This window comes from Mustela lutreola, chromosome 5 (genome assembly GCF_030435805.1).
Source record: "Mustela lutreola isolate mMusLut2 chromosome 5, mMusLut2.pri, whole genome shotgun sequence".
Classification (NCBI taxonomy): domain Eukaryota; kingdom Metazoa; phylum Chordata; class Mammalia; order Carnivora; family Mustelidae; genus Mustela; species Mustela lutreola.
This window is the reverse complement of record NC_081294.1, coordinates 60,115,592-60,137,004: the sequence shown is the minus strand read 5'-3', so window position 1 is coordinate 60,137,004 and position 21,413 is coordinate 60,115,592. Positions and strand designations below refer to the sequence as shown.

The following is a 21,413-nucleotide window of genomic DNA, read 5'->3' as shown; positions in this document are numbered from 1 at the left end:
GGGACGTGGCCGTGGTCCGGGCATGGAAGGACAGGGAGGGGGGACTTGGGCTCTCCCGGTCCTCCAGGTATTCCCCAGGCAGGGAAGAAATAGCGAGTTGTCCGAGTAACAAGTAGGAGGTGCCTGGTCCTGTAGAATCTTTACATTCCTCAATTCGGAAAGCAACAAAGAAAAATCCGTTTAACGGTTGGATTATTGCAATTCGAGGCCCCTGTGCAATGAGTTATGAGTAAGTGAAGTCACAATTATACCCAGTGATCATTAAACTACTGCAATGTGTCGGTGAAGGATATAATCTAGTCACCAGGGCTGGCCTATGCATAAGAAAGACCTGCTTTGCTCCCCTGCTCCAGTCCTGGCCCTGCTCCCGTGGTCATTTATTTAACAAATATTTAACAAACACCTGGGTTGGCCAGAACACCAGTTCCCCAGCGCGTGCCTGGCACAGAGCCAGGGCTGTGTAAACACTCGGTGCTCCCTGCAGAGTGGAGAGACTCGATCCTGCCCTGGTGCCCACTGTGGGCCTCCTCCCTGAGCCCTGGCTATAGGAATCTCAATACGGATGCGGGTCGGAGAAAAGCCAGGTGGCCACTAGGTTCCCAGTGCTGGTCCCTGTGGAGCCTTTTCTGTGTCCCATGGGTCTTAGTCTCTGGGACTCTGAGTGGAGGGAGGGGGCCGTCCTGGCCTGCTGTCTGGCTTCTCCATGGACACTGACACTCGGATGCTGCTCCCCCTGCTTCCACCTGCCCAGTCCTACCCTCCTCCTGATCTCAGCTGATGCCACTTTCAGACGAACCTCTGGCTCTGGCCCCCAGGCCTGCCTCCATCTCTGCACGCTGCCTTGTGTCTGGTTTTCAGCCTGTACCTCACCAGGGTGTGCATGTCCTACTGGAGGACTTGTGTCATATTCTCCATGTGCCCAGTGTCCTGCAATTAGTGCGGCGCAGGGTAGGTGCTCAGTAAATAAATCTTCAGCCAATGGTTGTAGGCAAATATGCAAAAGACGGTATCTTCCTGTTCATTTATTCAAATAGCCACCTAGCCACTCTCTGTTACACACACACACACACACACACACACACACACACACACCGCTCTCTGCACGTTCTCTCTCCCCCTGACTGATTCATTTGCTCATACTTAACTCTGTTGCTGTGATGTCTCCCCATCTGGAGCTGCCTGGAGAGCACAGATCCACCTGCAGCCAGCTACACTGAAGGACTTGGACTCTGCTCTTGCAGATGGCATGGCCTAGGCCACCCTCTCCAGACCCATGCCCATCTCAGTCCCTGACAGCCCCCTCACATCCGGTCACTGCAATGCAGTCCATAGAGGGATCCTGTGTCTCAGCTTCCCTGGATCCTTGCAACCACGCTGGAAGGTAAACATGGTGCAAGTAATGGACCCATTTCACAGATGAAGAAACTGAGGCTCAGAGAGGCTGAAGCCTGCACAGGGAGAAAACCAGAGTTGAGATCTCAGCTTCCCGAGTGTGGGCCAAAGCTCTTTCTGCTAATCCTCTGGGAAGCAAAGGCTGAGATGGGGTGCTACCCCTCACCCCTCATTCCCTGAGATCCTGGAATCCGTGACATGGAGAAAGAATCCTGTTTGGAGGGATTGAATCGCGGGGAGAACTCTGGGCAATCCTCCAGTCCTGGCTCTCAGCTCCTCACCTCTGTCCATCCCACGTGGGCCCCAGGAAACCTGCCCGCAGCCTGACCCTCAGCCTTGGGCTGTTGGTCTCCCTGGGCATCCTGGAGACGCAGCACCCTATTTGAGAAATGTGGAGGCAGATCCGGGGTGATGATGGGGCCGAGGAAGGAGCTAGGCAGAACTCAGCACCCCTCCCCCTGACATTTGCAGTTCGGTTTGCTCCAGGCTGGATCTCCAGCACAGGGAACACCTGGGCCGCGTCATCCCAGCTGGCCACACGCAGCCTTTATCTTCCCTCCTTGTCGCTTAAAAAAATGCTAGTCAAGGTTTTGTGGCCCTCCCTCCTTCCCTGAACTCTAGGCCTGCTGCTTCCAATGCATCTCCCCCAAAGACTCTTTCCTCCCGAAAGAGGGCATGAATATTTAAAGACTTTTCTTCAGCCAGTGAAACCACATCATGCTGCTACTCTCTCTTCAAATTTTATCTCCAAAAACTTTGCCAGAGTCTCCCTGAGGGCCTCGCCCTCCCTGGCACAGTGTAATGCGTGGGGGGGGGGCATTGGTTCTGGAGACAGGAACGGCCCCAAGAAGTCAACCTCCCCTCCGCGTCCTGGGGCTGACTTGTGTGCACGCAGTCCTAGGTCTGGTTCGCAACAACCCTTCCTGCTGCCTGGGAAGTTGAACCTACTGGCCCTCTGCTGCCCCAGTTCTTGGAGGAGCAGAGGAGACAGACATAGACAAAGGCAGAATCCGCAGAGGAGCAGGGGTCCCAGGGAGCAGAATGAGGACGAAAGCCCCAGAAATGCAGGACCCTGGAACCTGGCAAGAGAAAGTCTTTGGCGCATTGGCCCCCGGAGCTGACATGAATCCGGCGTTCACCCGTGCATGGCGGACTCCGGCCCCTCCGCCACCTCCTGCTGGCCTCCTCTAGCAGCTCGGTTCTGCAGAATTACTCACAGCCCACCGCATCAAATCTTTCTTTTATCAACAAGACACAACACTCCCTGGATAACTTCTTGAAACTCTGGTCACGCTAAGCAGCCTCCAGTGCTCCGAGAAGGGTTCTGTCCCTCTGCCCGCCTGTAGCCAATCAGCCACACACCACCAAATCCATTTCCAAAGTTCCAGGCAATTATGGCCAGCTGAGCTCCCTGGCGTGGTGCCCACCCACCCAGAGCCAGGACCTAGGTTGTCAGCAACCCCAACTCCCAGCCACGCTAGTCCCCCCTGCTGTCCTCTGAGACCCCGGCACACCGGAACACCCACAGATGCCACCCTAAGGCGCTTGCCACCGTGGCTAGCCAGACCACATTAAGACAGAAAACGAGGGTCAAGGCCAGGCTCCCTACCTTTGCTGAGGGTCCCGGTGATGAGCTTAAAGATGGTCTGGGCAAATTTCACGAACCCAAGCTTGCATCTTTTGGAGCAGCCACTCATGATGGTGGAGGGAAGGTAGGCTCTGCTGTCAGCGCCCAGAAGGAAAAGCGCCCACCTTGCGTGGCCCTGGAACTTGGAGCCCGCCTAGGCAAACCCTGAGAGGCGGAGGTCCCCCAGAAGCTCCGGGAACAGCACAGCTGCCTCTGCAGTGAGTCCGGCTTCTGCATCCAGAAAGCCTGCAGGGCACGATGTTTGCTCCCTTCCTCCCTCCCTCCCTCCACCCCCTCCTGCTGTCCACTCAAGTCCTCACCACGGAAGGACCTCAGGATGCTGGGGCTGGGACAGGGACGTCCTGCCAGGGCACAGGGCGCTCCGAGGGAACCAAGGAGGAGTGAGGCTGAGCAGAGCAGGGAGGGAGGAGCTGGCGTTCTCCCAGGCTTTGCTGACTGTCTTTCTTACATGGCAGTGGTAATGTAGCAATTAATACTCGAGTCAGAAGGGAGGGACTGCTACGCAAAAACACTCCGCTCAGCAGCCTCCTGCTCGCTCTCCCGCTCTTTCCTTCCTGGTTAATCTAATAGATCAATTCTCCCTGCCCTGATCGGGATGTGGGAGAACTCCCCACAGAGCCAAAAGCCGCTGCTCAGCACTAGTGGAAAGTTTGTAGGCAGAAGCCCGGCGGCCTGGTTTCCGTCACGAAATTGGGCTGAGTAGGAGCCCCCGGGGGAGCTGGCCTGTGCAGCCCCCCCCCACCACCACCACCACCACCGGGCACCAGCAGCAGGAGCTGCCTGCCTCTGTGGCTGGGAAGGCCAGTGCCTCCAACCACCTCCAACTTCAGGCGCTCCGACTCAAAGTAGGCCAAGAGTCCGTGCACTCTCATCGGGCTAGGAGTGCGATTGTCGCTTTCCTTGATGAAAGTATTCCTCAAAAATGCCAGAAGAGAATTCAATCTGATTACAGTACAATACTCCCAGAAGTAAACCTGCAAGGCGGTATGCAAATATGAAATGCATATGCAAATAAAAAGTCTGCTATGCAAATAGGCTTAATTAAAATATGTGGTTGCCATTCAGTACCACAGACTGTGTAGGTAGGAAGGGACCTCGGCAGACATCTCATCCCACCCCCTACACAGGGCATGAACTTTCCCCATGACATCCACACTGTTCCTTGGTGATTCAAAAGTTCCTCCGAGGGCCGTCAGCATCACTGTGATGCGCTGTGGCCACACAAACAACAGGTATGGAAACCCCTGTCAGCTGAACTAAGCCAAACCCTTGGAAAGTCTTTCTTTTCCTTTCTTGCCTCCCTGGTTGATGTTTCTCTGGGATGTTTGAGAAGAACAGATTGCTTATGAGCCAGAGAATGGGCTACCCATTGACAAAATGCCAGATAAATGGAATTCATGCTCCACGCCCGGTGTCTTCCCCACGTTCCATGAGTCATATGGAAGTGAATCTTGAATCTCAGTGATCTCAGTGAATTCCAGCCCTTCGGGGATGGGGGTGGAGGGGTCACCATCAAATTTCAGCTCTAAGACTAGACTTCGGAGACAGCCCACAAGCACAGAGTAGCCTGACTCACCAGCATGACTCACAACGTATACAGAGAGAGGAGTCCTGACGGAAAGTATCCCATTGTGCTTGATGTCTCAGAGCTGGAATCGCCCCATTATTCACTCTCTTTTTTTCTTAAGGGATTGAAAGTTCCAGTTAAAAGGCACATAGTGTCTGGTAATGTTAATGGCATTTGGTCTTTGGTTTGTGTATTCATGTGAATATTTACCAAGCTCCTAAGATGTAGAAAACCCTGGGCCAGGCAAACTAGACACACAGGGTCAGTGCCTTCTCGACCTTACGGTAGAGTACATTCACCATCAGGCACCAAGCCCTGGTCAAGAATCCGTGTGTCCAGTGAACTTTGTTCACCTTGCTCCATCTTCATGGGATGGAGACACAGGGCAGTAGATGTGAAGAAAGGGAAGGAAAGTACTTGACCGTGGAACATGCCTGATGGGCAAGGAGCAAGGAGCAGCACCACCAGGAGCCAAGGAGAAGGAGAGAGTTGAGAGAAAGACTGAGGGAGGCGGTGCCAGCCACCTGACCATTTGCCATGGACAGTGCTGCCCTTTGGACACCACAGGACAGAACTCTCAGCTGGACCCCGCTGCCTGTCTCTTCCATCCTACACGTGGCACGGACCCGGAAGATCGAGAAGCCAGAAGAAACAATAGCTGTGACTTCAGTGGCATTCGCTGGTCCAGAACTTTGCCTTCTGCCTCAGACCTGGCCAGGAAACTGCAGGAGAAGGGGCTCCCAGAAGACTGTGGGCAGCATCTGTTTCAGGATGACAAGGAAAGTCCAGGGGGGTACTTGCATCTGGGCTCTAGCTCCGGAATCTGGAGTCCTGGCATTTGAAGCAGAGGAGAAGGAGACAGAGTACTGTGGTCTGGGGGAGCTGTCACATCCCAAGAATGAGTGTTCCGTCCCCGCTCCAGGCAAGTCAGGTAATGGTTTAGAGTATGGCCCTCTGCCCCAGGCATTCAACCACCTGCTTGTTTACTCTGTGCATACAAATGTGGAAGACAGACTATCTGGGCCTCTGCTCCAGGCTCTGAGCAGACAGTGGGGAACAAAACAAAGTACCTGGGCTTACTGGGGTCACATTCCTGTGGTGGAAGGACAGATCGACAATGGGTCTACATACAGGACTGCGCTTTGAAGAAAGAGAGAGCTAAGTGGGTGGACAGGGATGGGAGCTCCTACAGTTAGAGTCACAGAGGAAAACTTGTTCCCATTAAATGATATTTAAGGGAGACCTGAACCAGCCACACAGCTGTGTGGGGGTAAAACCTGTTCCAACTGATGGAACAGCAAGTGCAAAGGCTGAAGACAGGCCTGAGATGCTCAGGTCTGCAATCTAGCAGCTGCTGCAGACCCTCAGCTTTTCCTTCTGCAAAATGGGAATAAGAATCTTTACCTCATCAGGGGCGGCCTCGATGAAATTGGTATGCTAAATATAGTGCCTGGCATAGGTCACTCTGTGAATGCAAAGGTCAATATCACTGTCCAATTGCTGTCACTGTTTAGTGTCACCACTCCTGCCCCTGGATCCTAACACCACCCCATAAAAGTCAAGGCTGTGCTGGTAAACCATTGTGATTATGATCCTGGGGCCAGGCTTCCATTTTTAATCTCCCTTCGTCGTAACTCAAATACGAAGCATTTCAGACTCTCCTCCGATCCCAGCAAGGATCAAGAACTTGAACTCTCTGTGTTAGAGAAATGACTCAGGCCCAGAGAGGGACAGAAGCCCCCAAAATATCACACAGCAAAACCTCCAGAAATGTGGGCAAGGTGCGTAGTGTGCCAAGAACATTCCCAGGACGGGAAGGCCAGTTGTGTCAATGTTAAATTCATACCAAAAGAGTATGGGAGAAAAATCATTCTCTGCTCAAGGAACATGCTATTCTGCAAATAAGGACTAGGAAGGGACACACAGTAATGGAGCATTCAGGTGGCACCAGGGAAATTAGCTCATCCGCAGGTCTGTCATTAGTCAGCCTCCCTGTCACAGATGTGCCTTAGCCAAAGGAACTTGGGAAGGCTGCGTTATCACTCCGCCTGATATGGTTCGTAAGAATCTTCACATGGCACTTCTGGGGGGGTGGGGCAGGAGGAGAAGCAGATGGGGGCTCCAGATGTCGTCTATGCCCACAAGAGTGTGCTGACTTCTCTGAGAGCAAGGCGAAGAGAGGACAGACATGTTGTCCTTTAGAAGGTTGAAAGGCTGGTGACATTGACAGCGAGATTTGCTGAGAGCCTTCTATGTGTAGGCAACGGCTCCAAGGACTTCCCTTCACATACGTAATCCTCACAACCCTACGAGGCAAGTATTATTATGCTACCCCTTCTACTGGTGAGGAAACAGGACCAGAGAGGGAAAGGGATTTGGTGATAGCCACACAGCTGTGGCAGAATTGGAGCCTAAGGCCATTTGACATTTGGCTCTAAATTTCATGGATATTTATTTCGTATCTCACCAGGCCTCCAGATGAAAGCAACTGGCAGTTTGAGCGAGATATATTTTGCCTTGATTTGAAAGAAACAAGCAGCTATCATAATCATAAACCCCCATCCTTGGACGCACCATGGAGTGAGTTGGAAGGAATTCCTTGGAAGGAATTTCTTCTGTGGCCATGGCTGTGGGGGTGGGGGTCGGAGTGGAGGCGGGGATGGCTAGGCACGGATGCAGCCTCGCTGTGGCCAGGAGACACAGCCACACCGGCTCTTTTGACAGTAAGACTTTCATATAAAGACTTGTTATATGCGTATGGAGGAACCACGAGGAGAAGGGGATGCTGAAGAACCACAGACGTGGTATCTGTAGGAAGCAGGGGCCAGCTCTAGCGCTGGGCAGGGGGCAGACAAGGAGAGGACTGGGATTCTCAGAACCTAGGAGCGTGGAGGAGGGGCTCCCTGAGTCTGAGACCCGGTCCTCCGAGGACAGGGTGCTGGCTGGCTGGTGCTGGTGTCTCTGAAGGAGAATATTCAGGTTGACTCTGGGAGTTCGAAAACTATGTATCGGAAACTAACCAACCGCTGTCATCGGAACCTGATGCCCTTGCTAGTTGCACTAGGGGTACACGTGGGAGCAGGAAGCTGCCGGGAGGGAAGATGGGCCACTCCTCCCTGGCCCCCTACTGGCAGAGCCGATCTTAGGGCTGCGGGCAAAGCAGAAATGTGGCTTACAGAGTCCCAACCCAGCAGCACCAAGCAAGGGCAGAGAAGGGAGCCCTTGAAGCTGGGGGTTTGTACTTTAATAACCAGCCAGGCCAGGTGTCTTCCCTTCCAAGCTGTAGAATCCCACCTTGTGCTGGGTATTGGGGATACACCAGTAAATAAGATGGCATGCCTTCCCTAGTGGAAATTGCATTTTAGAGGTGGAATGGGATAAGTGTATTCAGACTATAAATAAGCAGACAAGTGTTTAAAGTAAAGATCCTCAGAGCACGCAAATACTTGAAACAAATAGTGACCGGTCAGTGTTTTCTATTCAGCAGAGCTCACGGAACGGCTCACGATAGAATAACCAGGAAGATGAAGAGGACAGGTTCCATGGTGGTCATGGTTGTTATAAAAATAATCATCATGACTTGTAGGTCTGTTATCAGATGCTGTGCTGGGGGTTGTGCTTGGATTACCTGAATCTTATAACAAACGCCTGAAGTCAGTATTACTTTCTACACCCATTTTACAGATGAGAAAGTGGGGGCTCTGTCAGATTTGGTGATTTGGCCTCAATGGAGAGGGTTGAGTCATTGGGGCTGGTGACTGATTGGGGGAAGTCTGGGGAACAGGAGGGCGTCAAAAGCAGTTTTGGAAACAAAACCAGGAAATGTATCTGATCTGGGGAGGGAGATGGTTACAGATTTCATATGCCTTGGGGAGAACCGCATCTAGCTGGTAGGCACAAACGAAGATGAGGAACTCAGGAGTGAGGTGGGGACTCTAGAATTCTCATAAATAAATGATTTTTTTGTTACCGCTCAGGAAAAAAATATTAAATGCGGCCTCCCAACAGGCCAAACATATTAGCATTTAAATACAGGCTTACACAGGTGGGTAAAAAGACAATTTCCTAAGAATTAAATCAGATTTTATTTTTCCTCTAAGTCTCAGGAAAAACTTCCCTTCTGCAGAAGTGGGTCCTTAGAGAGGGATTTGCCTTTCTCTAGGGTGCTGGCAGCTCCATGATCTCAGTGGGACCCTGTGTCTTCTCCCTGCTGCAAATATGGGAAAATGAGGCCTAAGGGCTGATGGGAATTCATCAGCACCGTTGGCTGGAAGTCTTCAGGCTCATTTGCATGGAGGTCAGGGCAGCTCGCGTTGGGGTCCGATGTCCTCTGCACTCAACTGCATCAGTGGGTTTGCAGGGCCTAGCAGTGGGCTGGAGGGACCACAATTTGGCGCAGGACTGGCAGGAAGCAGGGGTGAGCTGCTGCAGCTTCTCCCAGGCAAGGGTGGGAAGAGACCAAGTTGGTCCTTGAAGCCTCCTCTTCTCCCTCTGTGTCCCCAACTGCTAACCCATTGTTGCCCATTGACACGTCCTGCCCATTGTTGTCTTCTCCTGCCCTGACAGCACTCTACACTTACAACTGGACTTGGTCCTGGACCACCACGGGGATTCCTTTATTTTGTAATCATGGAAAGAGCAGAATCAGTTGAAGCTGGACCCCAAAGGCCACAGCTGTGGGCTCCAGGTGCCCCCCCGACCACCAGAGAGCCCTCTAATATGTCAAGGCTGCTTCCCTGTCTGCCTCCCAGGGTCACTGAAAGCAGGACACAGCCCCCGCAAAGTGCAGAGATTGGGGCTGGGGTCCCAATTCCTAGATACAATGGGTTCTGGATGTCTCTGTTCACCTGCTTTCTCACCACCGTACACCTGACCTATACACCTGACCTATGTCCCTAGGTCCTGCTCTTTGCAAATAGCCCAGATGGTTTCTCTGACATTCTGTAGCTCAACAAACCACATTATCAGCCTCTAGGACACCTGGGCTGTAAAACTGGGAGTCATTTCCAACTCTTCCCTGTCCTCTCTGCTTGGTGTCAGTTTCCCATGGTCGCTGTAACAAATCAGCTGTCCTATGGGGCTTAAGACAGCAGGGATCTCATCTGTCACCACTCTGGAGGCCAGGAGTCTGAGATCAAGGGTCGGTAGGGTTGGCTCTAGGGAGAAACTATCCATCTGTGGCAATGAGGTGGGGGGTCAATAATAGTAAAGGGGTAATCCATCATGGGAGCCCAGTCCCTTTTTTTGTGACTCTTCCCCTTCCCCCACAAGTCAGGGTCCTGTCAGGTCTGGTCCCCTGCAGAATAGGGAGCTGACCTTAATATTCCCAGCTAGGCCAGAATGACTGGTCGCCTCCACCTTTAAGGCCCCATACCAAGAAAGAGGGGAGGATGGTCACATGATGATTCACAAGGCCAAACCTCAGGCAGCTCTGGGTCTAAGTCAGAACATTCCTTCTAGAATCCATCCAGACACAGTGATGGAGGGAGTTCTGAGAGGAAGCATTTACCGGTTAAATAAGAGTCCCTTTAAATATTCATCCTCTTATTGGTAATTACATCAGTGCCCAGAGGGGCTGGCAGGATCCTGGGTGGCTAATGGGCGGGCAGGAGACAGTGGGGCGTTTGCATAGGGCGCGAAGTGGGGCGCTGAGTATTTCCATACTCTGGTGTGATGCTCACTGCGGAGCTGAGATAACTTGTCACCGTGCCCAGTGCCTCAGATGGCAAAACCAACTGAACTCCTAGAGGAATTCAAGCCAGTGCCAAGCTGGTGTGTTCTGGGAAGGGCAAGAGGCAATAGGCATGCCAGAGGTGACTCTCAGCCTTTTTAGGTGGTTTGGGTCATTTTTCTCCATCGCATTTTTCTCCAAGCGCGTAAACTTTCTCCTGGTGGGGAAAGTGTCTGTCACTCCTTTCATAGATACTCCCCAACCCATGCCTGTCCTCAGTGATCTCTCTGCTGTGAAGTCAATACCCCTTCCTTCTGCATTACCCTCACGTTTCTAGAGCAAAGGGAAGGCGGACAGACCCTTGTATGTGTGCAAACCTCGGTTTCTTGTCTGTGTTACATTTTTTGAAGAGCTTCCGGGTTGGATGTTTCTAGATGGGGAGAATGAAATAATACATGAGAATTTCATTTCTAAATTGCAAATTGTACACAAGCACTACATGGCCCACTGCTCTAGAGACAGCGCCGCATGGTGGTTAAAAGCCCAGCTCCTACATCTGCATCCGTGTGACTTTAGACAGAGGAAGACGCTGATGCCTCAGCTTCCCCATCCATAAAATGAGGGTCATCACAGTGCTTGCATCGCAGGATTATCATATCCAGTGAAAGGTGTGGTGGCATCTGGCACGTAATATGTGCTCAAATAACGGCATCCATTACCATTCGCAGTTGTTGGTGCTGCTGTTGTTGTAATAACCACAGAGCCCACTACACACATGAAGAAGCTGAGATCCATCACTGGTCCGTCCAGGTGTTCTGAGCCCACATGGAATTATCTGGAATCTGGAATTACTGTGCGTCTTGCCTCACCACTCATAGCTCTTGTCTCTGTCTCTGGCCAGGAGTCTGAGCACAAGGTATCTGTGGGCTTTGAAGTCTCCTGAGCAAGAGTACAAAGGATTAGACATAATGTGAGTGTCCTGGGCCCCCCACCCCTCCTGTGGTTTCAGCTTAGGTTAGAAAGGGTATGGGTCATGCCTCCCCCAAAGTGTCAGTGGACCACGCCTTCACAGGACACACCTTTACTACGACCCTGTCATGTAGGTGGAGCAATGCTTGAGTTGACTCCCTGACTTCCACTTGAGGAGCTAAGACCCTGCAAAAGGAACTGTGCGGCAGAACAGTAAGGGGCCTTGGAGGCTCTCTCTGGGGCCTTCCACCCATGCCCCACCCCCATGCTGCTGTCCCATCAACCCTCCTTCTCCTGGCCCACAGAGATGGGGAGCCCAGAGATAAATAAAAATGCAGTGGACAGGAAGAAGTTACTATCCCAAGAGCTGTCTTCTACATTCCTCTCAGGGAAGGAATTGTCTTTCTTGGGATGTGGGTCCTGAAGTTTGCCTTGATAAACAATGGTTGACAGAAGACACAGAAAGAAATATTTAAACATTTCTGTTGTAGGAACCAGCAGGAACTGGGATGGGAGACAGCTGATGAGGGCTTAGGAAAGAGGAGAGGGAGGCTGACCTCAAGGTACCAGAAGTAGCCAATGGACGTTTAGGAAGATGCATGTCTGACATTCAACTTTCAGTTTGTCTGTGTAGCTGTGAGGTAACCTCCTTTTGTCTACTATGAAGCTACCCACTTTGGCTACCCACAGGGACTTGTCAGATTTTTTAAAAATGAAAATTAAGAGAAGAGCTACAACAAATCTAGATAGATTTGATATAGAGTAGGGTCAGGGCACATAGGAAACCAAGCAGGTCCCTAAAGTGGCATAATTCAGTGGAAGCAGGTGCTCAGAGGTCCAGGTGGCTGGGAAAAACCCTATCTTATTCATACGCCCCCATGTAATAGGGGAGAGATTGGGAGAGGAAGGGGTCCACTGCTTGGTGGGGGGGATATTCAGACAAAACCCATTTGAGTCTTAAAAGATAAGGCATCTCAGATGACCTCTCTGTTTCAAACATAATAGAAATACTAATAACAGCTTGTGCATTATACTTCCCAGAGTGCTTTTCCATATTTTGTCTCCTTTAACCTCAGTAATTTGTTTCAATTTTCAGACAAGGAGACTGCAGCCCTGAGAGGTCATGTGACTCCCTCCAAGTCACACTGGCCAGGGTCTGCTCCTCACTGCTGTTGGGACCTCTGCTGACTCAGCAGAGCCTAGGCATCTGGTTGCAATAGTTTGCTAATCATTAGGATGCTAAGTGGCTCCAAAAATACTGTGGGGTGGTTTCCAGGAGGCAAAGCTGAGCCTGGAAATGGGCCTCAGGACCAATCTCTAGCCCGATGGGGTGGTGATAAGCAGGCTGAGGTCAGGGGCAAGCCCTACCCAGCAGGCCCAGCAGCGGAAGCAGTGTGTGCTCATTGTGGCAAGGAGGATGGTGAGGAGGCCACCTCCAGTGGGAGGCCTGAGAGGGGCTACCCAGGAATCTGTATGTACACAGCTGGGGGACGTTCAGGTTCAGAGGCAAGTGCCTCAAAAGAGTGAGCATTCCAGTCAGCTCTAACTGGAAGTTGTTGCTGTCCTTGATAGCCACAGGAGGTGCCATTTTGACCACGACTCACTCAACCCCATCATCTGTCATCTTCTTGATGGGACGGAAGTCCTGCCGAGGTGGCTTTGTGCCCAGGATGCAGGTGTTTCTTGCACTGCTTCGCTGCTTCACTAGAGGGAGCCCAAGTTCCCACTCCCCACCTGGCCAGGTGTGGCAGCCCTTCTGCCCCAGAGAAGGTGTGGGTCTGGGGGTGTGGGAGAGGCAGCTCTTCCTCCTCATATCAGAGAGGTCTCAACAGACTTTGGAAAATGTTTTCAGGAATCACAGGAAGCAAAGTCTAGATTGGACTACAAAATGACTGCTGTTTCTCCTCAGTTTGCGAGATCTTAATGATGCCCACCCTGAACCTGATGGTCTGTTTCCACCTTTCTCCTGTACCTCCATCCCCCGATCAGGGCTCTTCTCAGCTAGTGCCACTAATACAGCGTCCTGGGAGCCCAGACACGGGACGGGGGATGGGAGAGGCTCAGCTATGTGCTTGACCATGACAGTAAGACCCATCACCTATCAAGGAGACAGTTCGATGGTCAGACCTGTGGGCTCTGGAGTTAAACGAAATTGTTTCCAAATTTTCCCCACCTAGACGTGATTGCCGAGACACCAGGATCATTGTCTGTTCCATGGACCACAAAATCCCTGGTGCCTGGAATAGAGTCTGGCACAAGGAAAGCTGTCAATATTTTATGAATAAACCAGTGGCTCTGACCTTACTGCTTCTTTAACCTTGCGCCAGTTACCTCCTGCCTCTGAGCCTCAGTTTCCCCTTCTGTAAAACAGGACAAAACTGTAACTTACCAGACGGCTGGTAGTGAGGACTGAGTGAGAATATGTGTAGTCTCTAGTAAGCCTCAAGCAATAAACAGCAGCTACTAGCAGTTTGTATGTGCTGGGCACTCTGAGAGGTACTGGGGATGTGTGGGCATTCCTCTGTGGACATGTGCTTCTGTGATTGTGCGTGCATGCACAATCTCATGCTATCCTCTGGGAGGATGGGTCTCTTACTATCTCACTTTTACAGTCGAGGAGACCGAGGCATGGAGAGGTGCTGCATGTAGCCAAGGTTGTTCTAGTAAGTGGTGCCGGAAGCAGATTTTTAAGCCCCATGTATCTGACTCCATGGCTTTGTTCTTATGCTCGGAAACTGCTTGCTTAGGGCCCTTCTGGATCTGAGATTCTGGAAACAACCATGTGCTCTTTGGGGTCATTTTGCACGGAGTACAAGGCAGGTCTCCAGCCATCCTTTTCTGCATCGGACACTTCTAGAGCCTATGGCCTTAGAAACCCGAGAGCTGTTGAATTGAGTTGCCCAGGGACACGATGATCAGTGGCGGTGTGCAGGTCCAATGTCTAAGTCAGTGCCCATCCCTAGCTGCCGGGGGCGGATTCTGTACCTAGACTCTGGGGCCTGACTCTGGCAAGCTCCTTGGGTATTTCTGAGCAAGTGTTCTTTTTCTTTTGGAAATCTGAAAAGAAAACAACAACAACAAAAAAAGATCTATGCAATGGGTATGACCTCAGGAGGGAAGGGATGAGCAGGCCTGCTTTGACTTTTCAAGAAGGAAGGAAATGACAAAGAGAACTAAGCCTATGGGTAATTTCCCCCACACTCCCCTTCCACGGCCAGCCGCTATCCCCCACCAACCCCCCCCCCCCCACCCAGCACCATCCCCACAGCCTGCCCTCCAAGTGCTGAGTCGCCTCCAATGGGAAGGGAACATTAAGCCCAGATAAGGGACAGGGTAGGGAATCTGCACTCCATCTTTCGTCCTGCTCCTCTACCTCCCTTTGCTTCCACTGGAAAAAAGAAAATTGCCAAGTAATTGCTCTGTGACAACCCCCGCTGGTCCGCGGTCTTCTTTCTTGCTGAGATTATAATTAGGGAATCAGTAAATTTAAATAGAAAATCCACGAGCAGCACAGAGTCTTCATTTTTCAAGCGCTGTTTCGTGTACCTTGTCAGCGGTCTTGCACTGGCTTGTGGGCAGCGGTGGTGGGGTGAGGCCCCACATTAGGTGCAGGTAGGGAGGCAGGAAGCCAGAGCACACAGCCCCCCTGGCTCTTTGCAAAGGCACAGGAGCGGAAGCAGCCGCGCCGGGGAGGATTTGCTGGGTGCTGGAGGCCAGGCTGTGTATCTCCCAAGTCTTGTTGTAGCCACCATCGGAGGTACCACACCCCAAGCTACAGACGAGGAATCTACGGCTGGGAAGGCCGGTGACCTGTCTTGGTCATGGGGCTAGCAAGGGACAGATCAGAGACTTGAAGCCCCCTGCGTCTGAGTTCTTAGCCTATTCATCTGCCCTGAAATGTGGCTGTTTTTTCTAACAGATTGGGGCCCAAATCCCAGATTTGAATGAATTCCAGATGTGTGGTTCCTCTTTGTCCCCCTCCAAAGTATGGACGTAGCTAGAACCTAGCCGGGCCTGTCTTATCCCTTGGCCTGCGGGGTCCAGGGGTCAAAGCCAGGCTCCTAGATGGGCTGAGGCAAAGGAAGGGAACTGTGCTTGTCTGGTGAGCTGTGGTTTCTCCCTAGACTAGTAATACCACCTCCCTACCCTGGGTCCCTGAAACAGCCTGTCTGGGCTGGAGGACGCATTCCATCGTCTCCATCTCCATTTTAGAGATGCAGAGTCTGAGGCCACAGAGGATGAAATGACTTCATCTCATGAATGACTTTGTCCAAGATGACATGGCCAGCTTTTGGCCCATAGATTGAGGACTGGGGCCCTCCCCATCCCTGTCAGGGCCGAGCTGCTTCTCCAGGGATCTGCGGCTGTGCAGGGCTGGGCTCCGTTTGCTGGCAATGGGCCTGTCCAAAGAGAAAACCAGAAAGGCAACAGGCAGGACAAAGAGAGGAAGCTCACATTTTTTGGTCACCGATGACGTGTTGGCTGCTAACAGGGAGGGGTTTCGGAGCCCCCTGGTCAACATAGCTTTTGGCTTTGTCTTTCTGGGTGTCATGTAATGAGTGAAGGTGTTTTGTGATCCTTACTTGGAGGATGGTGTGAAGACCACCTGGGATCATGAAGGTAAAGCCCAGATTCAGGGCAGTGCTGAATGCCTTGTGGTCACGTGCGGAAACCTTGACCTGTTTCCTTGCTAAAAGGACACTAATGTCATGAACAAATCTTATAATCATGTGGTGAGATGTTAATATCTCCATTTTCCAGAGGGGAAAACCACGTTTCTGAGAGATTAGGTGATTTGGTTTAGACTCACAACTCGGAAGTTAGACCCAGGTTTCCAAGTGGGGGCTGTATGGTCCCGGGCCCAGAGTCTCGCTCTATGACCTCATCTCCAGCTTGGGGACAGCAGTAGGACCGTAGATCCCCAGCAGGGGACAAGGGGACATGAAGCACTGCAGACAGAACAACTCATGCCCTGGGCCGCTAGGACAAACTTCTGTGTCTGCTATACTGTATTTCTCAGACATCCTGTACCCCCAGAAAATGCCTTATACCTATAAGTCATCCTATAGGACAGGACCAAAGGCCCTGGGGATTGGGTTCACCAGTTACCTGCTGTGGGGTTGTTCTGTTTCGTAGTAAATACCGAAAAATCCTTCTCAAACCCCTTCTTCTCTCTTCATTTCTTATTAATGATTTTTAAAAATATTTAACAACTGTCTCACTTTTTTTCTTTTCCTCACCCATCTGATTTTTGGTCTTTCTGTCTCTATTGCCTTGCTCTGCCTCTCTCTTTCCCTCTTTTCTTCTCTCCTTGTTTCTTGGCTTGGGGACATTGGGGCAGTTAGTTTCTGAAGTCAGAAGGAGCGTCAGACCCCTCCTTTCTGATACTGGCCTCCTTGAGGCTCACAGTCTCATGAGCCCAGCACCAGCTCAGCACCTTGGTGAGGGCAAATCCTTTTATGTATCGCTGTAATTTTCCCTGGCCTCAGAAACTCACAGCTAAGACTCTTTCCTCACATTCCTAAATGTAAATAAACATCATCCCCAGCTGGGGAGGGCAGGATCATAAATTGGATATGCTTCTGCAAAGTAGGACATTTTAACCAGGAAAAGACAGACGCTGGTCTGCCAGCCCGGAGGGGGCAGAGAGTGAGGCCAGAGGACCCAGAGGATGGGAAGAAAAGAGAAAGAACAAGTGAAGGCGGGAGAGAAAGAGAGAGGGCTATGGAGCGGGGGGCGGGCTGCAGAAAGGCCCATGATGGTTACCCCTATCTCTCTCACACTGTAAGTAAAGAGTTTAAAATTAGATTTTCTGGGGCACCTGGGTGGCTTAGTGGGTTAAAGCCACTGCCTTCGGCTCAGGTCATGATCCCAGGGTCCTGGGATCAAGCCCCACATGGGGCTCTCTGTTCAGCAGGGAGCCTGCTTACCCCTCTCTCTCTGCCTGCCTCTCTGCCTACTTGTGATCTCTCTCTGTCAAATAAATAAAATAAAATAGAATCTTTAAAATAAAATAAAATAAAATTTTCCATTTCACTGACATGTAAACTGAGGCCGCAGGAACCTCAACGCAATGGAAGGAAGAGGCCGAGTTTTCCCCACCATTGATGACGGTGCAGCAAGTTTGGGGAGAAAGTGAGTTTCTGAGCTCCTGAAACCCGAGGAACTGAAAAGCCACATTCTGCATCCTCTTTCTTCTAGCCAACGGAACTAGCCCTGCTGTTCTGCTGATTTAGCTTTGCATGCCAAATGTATCTGGGGCCTCTGCAGTCTTCCAGAGAAACAGCACATTTCCTTGGGAGCGAGCACGGCCACTGGATTCCTATTCTTTTCAGTTCAGGGGTTCACCTGAACTGAACAGCAAAGCAACTCTGCTTTGCTGAAAGGGTGCATTCCTCTTAGCAGGGGGCAGTGACCAGGCAGGATCTCCACGGGGGCGAGGGTGCTGATGGAGGGCTGGGGAGAGGCTTGCACCCTTCTCGCAGTCTCCCCATATAAGGGACGGGGGTGGGGGGGAGCCCCAGGTGAAAGGCTTCAGCCTCCTGTATGTTCCTGGGCTTCTCACACAATCCATAGCATTGATGCTCAAAGCAGCAGCCTCGGGTCTTCCTAACACCTAGGCCAGCTGTGAGCTCAGGAGCTGTTGTGGCTTGACTTTGCCACCACTGGAGAAAGGCCACATCTTGACTAAAGAGCATTTCGGGTAGCTGTGGACTACGTGGGGGCAGCGGCGGGGAGCTTGGAGAAGGGAGCCACGCTGCTCTGCCCTCTGCTGGGGTCAGCACAACCCAGCCTCAGTTAAGCCGAGGCCTGGGCAGCAGGCTCCAGCATTACTTGGGTGAGCCCTGTGCCTTGGGAGTGGAGGAAACTTTGAGGCAGTGCCTGGCTGGCAGAGCCGAGACTATCTTGTGGTCTTGGCCTTGGGCTGGGAAATCACGGTGACCGGATCTCAAACTCAGAACGGCCCCTGACACGTCCCCACCCCGGGTCGTAGGCAAGAAGATGTTTTCTTTTCTGATAAACCCTCACTGGCGATATCTGTTTGTCACGTTCCCTTTTTTCCTAAAAGGCATGTGTAGGCGTCTGTCCCATCTCTGGGTTCCACGAAGTGTCTTCTGTTTCCTGAATGACTGTCTGGATTCCTCTTCTCCCTGGGATTTGTCGGGCCAGTGCCATTTTGCCCTGACCTTTCGTCGGGGAGGAATGGCTGGGCCCCCACCCACCCTGAACCTCTGTGACTGGGTTTGGGTCACCAGAACAGCCCTGTGGCAGCCTCTGCGTGGCCCCGGATGGGAGGGCTGCAGACAGAGCGCGTCCATAGGGCAGCACTCTCCATCAGAGCTATGGATGCTTTTAGAGTCTGTTGGCCTTGCTTGGTTTGTCTCTCTCCTCTCTGTGCCTTTCAAGGATGACAGAGAGCCTGCAGGACAGTCACAAGAGCCAGGAAGCATCTTTTCACCAGAGCAAGGAAAACAGCAGAAGATGCCTGATCCAAGCCTTCCTGAAGACTCCTCTTCTCCATCCTCAAGGAGCTGTAGAAACACCCTTCATAGGTTCCTGGGGTCCCCTCCCCTCAGACCCCTTTCCCCTCTTATCACTGTGATGCTCTCTGGAGAGAGGGCCCCGCCCCACTTCTTTGCTTAGTCTGAGCTGAGTTGGGGGCAGAGAAACTGTGGGAGCAACAGACCTTATCACATTCCCTCGTGGACTGAGGGTGCGGGAGAGGAGGAGAGGGGGGAGCAGGCCTGATGGGAGCGAGCCACGCGGTTCTCATTGATTGTCTTCCAGGAGGCAGCAGCTCCTGAAGGAAATTGTGAAAGCACCAGTAACTAGCTGTGGGGCCAGATAGGAGTGGCCTTAGTTTCCCTTCCTGGGCCTTCCCGTTGCACATGAATTTGAGTACACGCGTGCACATACTCCCCTCAACACCCACACTGGAGCTCGCTCAGTTTCTAGCAGCCCCCTTTCCTGCGCTCAGCCCACCGTCCACACCTCACACCAGAGGCACCAACCCCACCCCTGAGCCTCTTCCCGGGAGCATGGGCCCTCACTAGCAACAACAGCATCCTTGCCCCTTGAGAGAGATGAGCAAAGGGGCCGAGAGCTTTCCAAGCCACTGTACAGAGGTGGGAATTTCCCTCTGGGTCAGAACCACCTCTCCTTCTCAGCAGCTCCTTTGACCCCAAGAGAGAGAGGGCGGTGTGATGCTCCCAAACAAAATGGAATTGCCTCTGACTCATACGCGGTCTTGCTGGTTGAGAAACCTACTTCCTGGGGTTGGGGGGCGGGGGTGTGGTGAGGAACTGGGACTGGGGTGTGCATGCGTGTGTGTGTGTGTGTGTGTGTGTGTGTGTTCTCAGTTTGCCTCCTCGGAAAAGGTCTGGTGTGGCCCAAAGTCTGTTTGGACATTCTTGCAAGAATTAAAAAAGGAACAGAATGAGAGCCACATGAAGCTGAATGGCCTGCTCCCACTCCGGGAAGGCAAGGCGCATTACAAGGCAGTTTCGGGGGGCCCTGGGAGGCGCTGTCTGGTGCCGTTCCTGGGGCTCCCAGGTCTCGCCTCCTCCTGGGCTGCTAAAGCCTAGAGAGGCCACCCTGCCTTCCTTCCTCTGCTACTTGTGTTGACATGCAGTTCTGCTTTGGGGGCAATGGGATGGCCATGCTGGATGTTGTGGGACAGGAAGTGAAGCTGTTTCGGTTTTTGTTTTGCATTTCTTTATTTACTCCCACAAGTGGGAAATATCAGTTTGGATATAAACAATATGAGGAGCTGAGACCCAGCCCAGGATTTTGCCATTTTCTCACTCTGGTAGAACACGGGCAAAGCACAAAGGTAATTAAGGTACAACTTAACTTTTATGCAACAAGGCCATGGTTTATTCAAGGTGAGAAGAGGAAAGTGAGCAAATCGTATTTGTCAAAACCTATTATTTTACCAAAATGTCTTATTTAATCTTTCTCCCAGACCCAGTGACATAGGTACTTATGTCCCCATGTCGTAGTGGGGACACTGAGGCTAAGAGGTAAAGTGGCTGGTCCAAGTTCATACATGTAGAGATGAATGCCAGAGAAAGGATTCAAAATCTGGGACAACTACCGCCGAACTTCTGTGTTTCCCAAGTTCTCATACAACCCCCAGCTCTCACCACCTGCCCCCCATCCCCAGGCCTATGATTGCTCTTCTCCCAGGATCCTGAGGAACTGCAAGACAAACAGCCCTAGATCCACAGGTAAGGGCTAGCCCTGCCCTGTTTCCAGGCAAGACTGCTCTCTGTCCCTTTGTCCTGGTTCTGAGATGGGGCCAAAACTGTAATAGCCACCTGACCAGAGCTCAGGACAAAGGTCGTCTCACCTGGTATCAGGATCCGGTGAAGGCAGTGCTGAGGGCTCATTGCCCGGATGGGCCACAGAGTCTTAAGTTCGAAACCATGCCCGTGCAATCATATCTATGCGTTCACTCACTCCTTTGTTCACTGAAACATTACTTTTGCCTCCAACTCAGAGTGAGATCCAGATTCCTTTTCGTGGCCTGCAAGGTGCTGCATGATCCTGTCCCTGTGGACCTCGCCAACCTCTCCTCCCACCCCTCCACCTGCTTGCTCTGCTCTCTTCTGTTCCTCAAACACACAAAGCCCATTCCCTAATCAGGGTTTTCTGCCACTCTTTGTTTGGCTGCTCCTTTATTACCATTTGGGGCTCATTACAAAAGCCACCTGCTTATAAGGTGACCTGATCATCTCTTATAAAGCAACACCCTCTGCGATGTTACCTTGGTTAATTTACTTTATAGTAAATATCACTCACCTATTTTGTTTATTTTCTTCTTTTATTTCCATATTCTGTGCCCCCCAACCCATTAGAGTGTAGGGTTCGTGAGAGTAGGACTTCATCTGTCTTGTTGTCCTTTATATCAGTGGAGCCTGGAAAAATGGCTGATACATGGAGGATATTCAGAAATATTTATTATATGGATGAGTGGATGGATGGATGGATGGATGGATGGATTGATGGGTGGATGGGTGGATGGATGGATGGATTGATGGGTGGATGGGTGGATGGATGGATGGATGGATGGACAGGTAGACAGTTAGATGGATGGATGGATGGATAGGCAGATGGACAGACAGGTGGACAGATGGATATATGGATAGATGAATAACTGAATT

At 51.6% G+C, this 21,413-nt stretch overlaps 1 protein-coding gene across 1 annotated transcript in view; it reads right to left on the bottom strand.

The window, feature by feature from the left end:
• Positions 1-3,305, bottom strand: part of KCNIP1 (potassium voltage-gated channel interacting protein 1) — a 339,834-nt gene extending 336,529 nt beyond the window's left edge. The window contains exon 1 of the mRNA XM_059174280.1: positions 3,002-3,305. Coding sequence (XP_059030263.1) covers positions 3,002-3,089 — 88 coding nt within the window. The 5' untranslated portion in view covers positions 3,090-3,305. The remainder of the gene's footprint in view (positions 1-3,001) is intronic.
• Between the last annotated feature and the right edge of the window lie 18,108 nt (positions 3,306-21,413).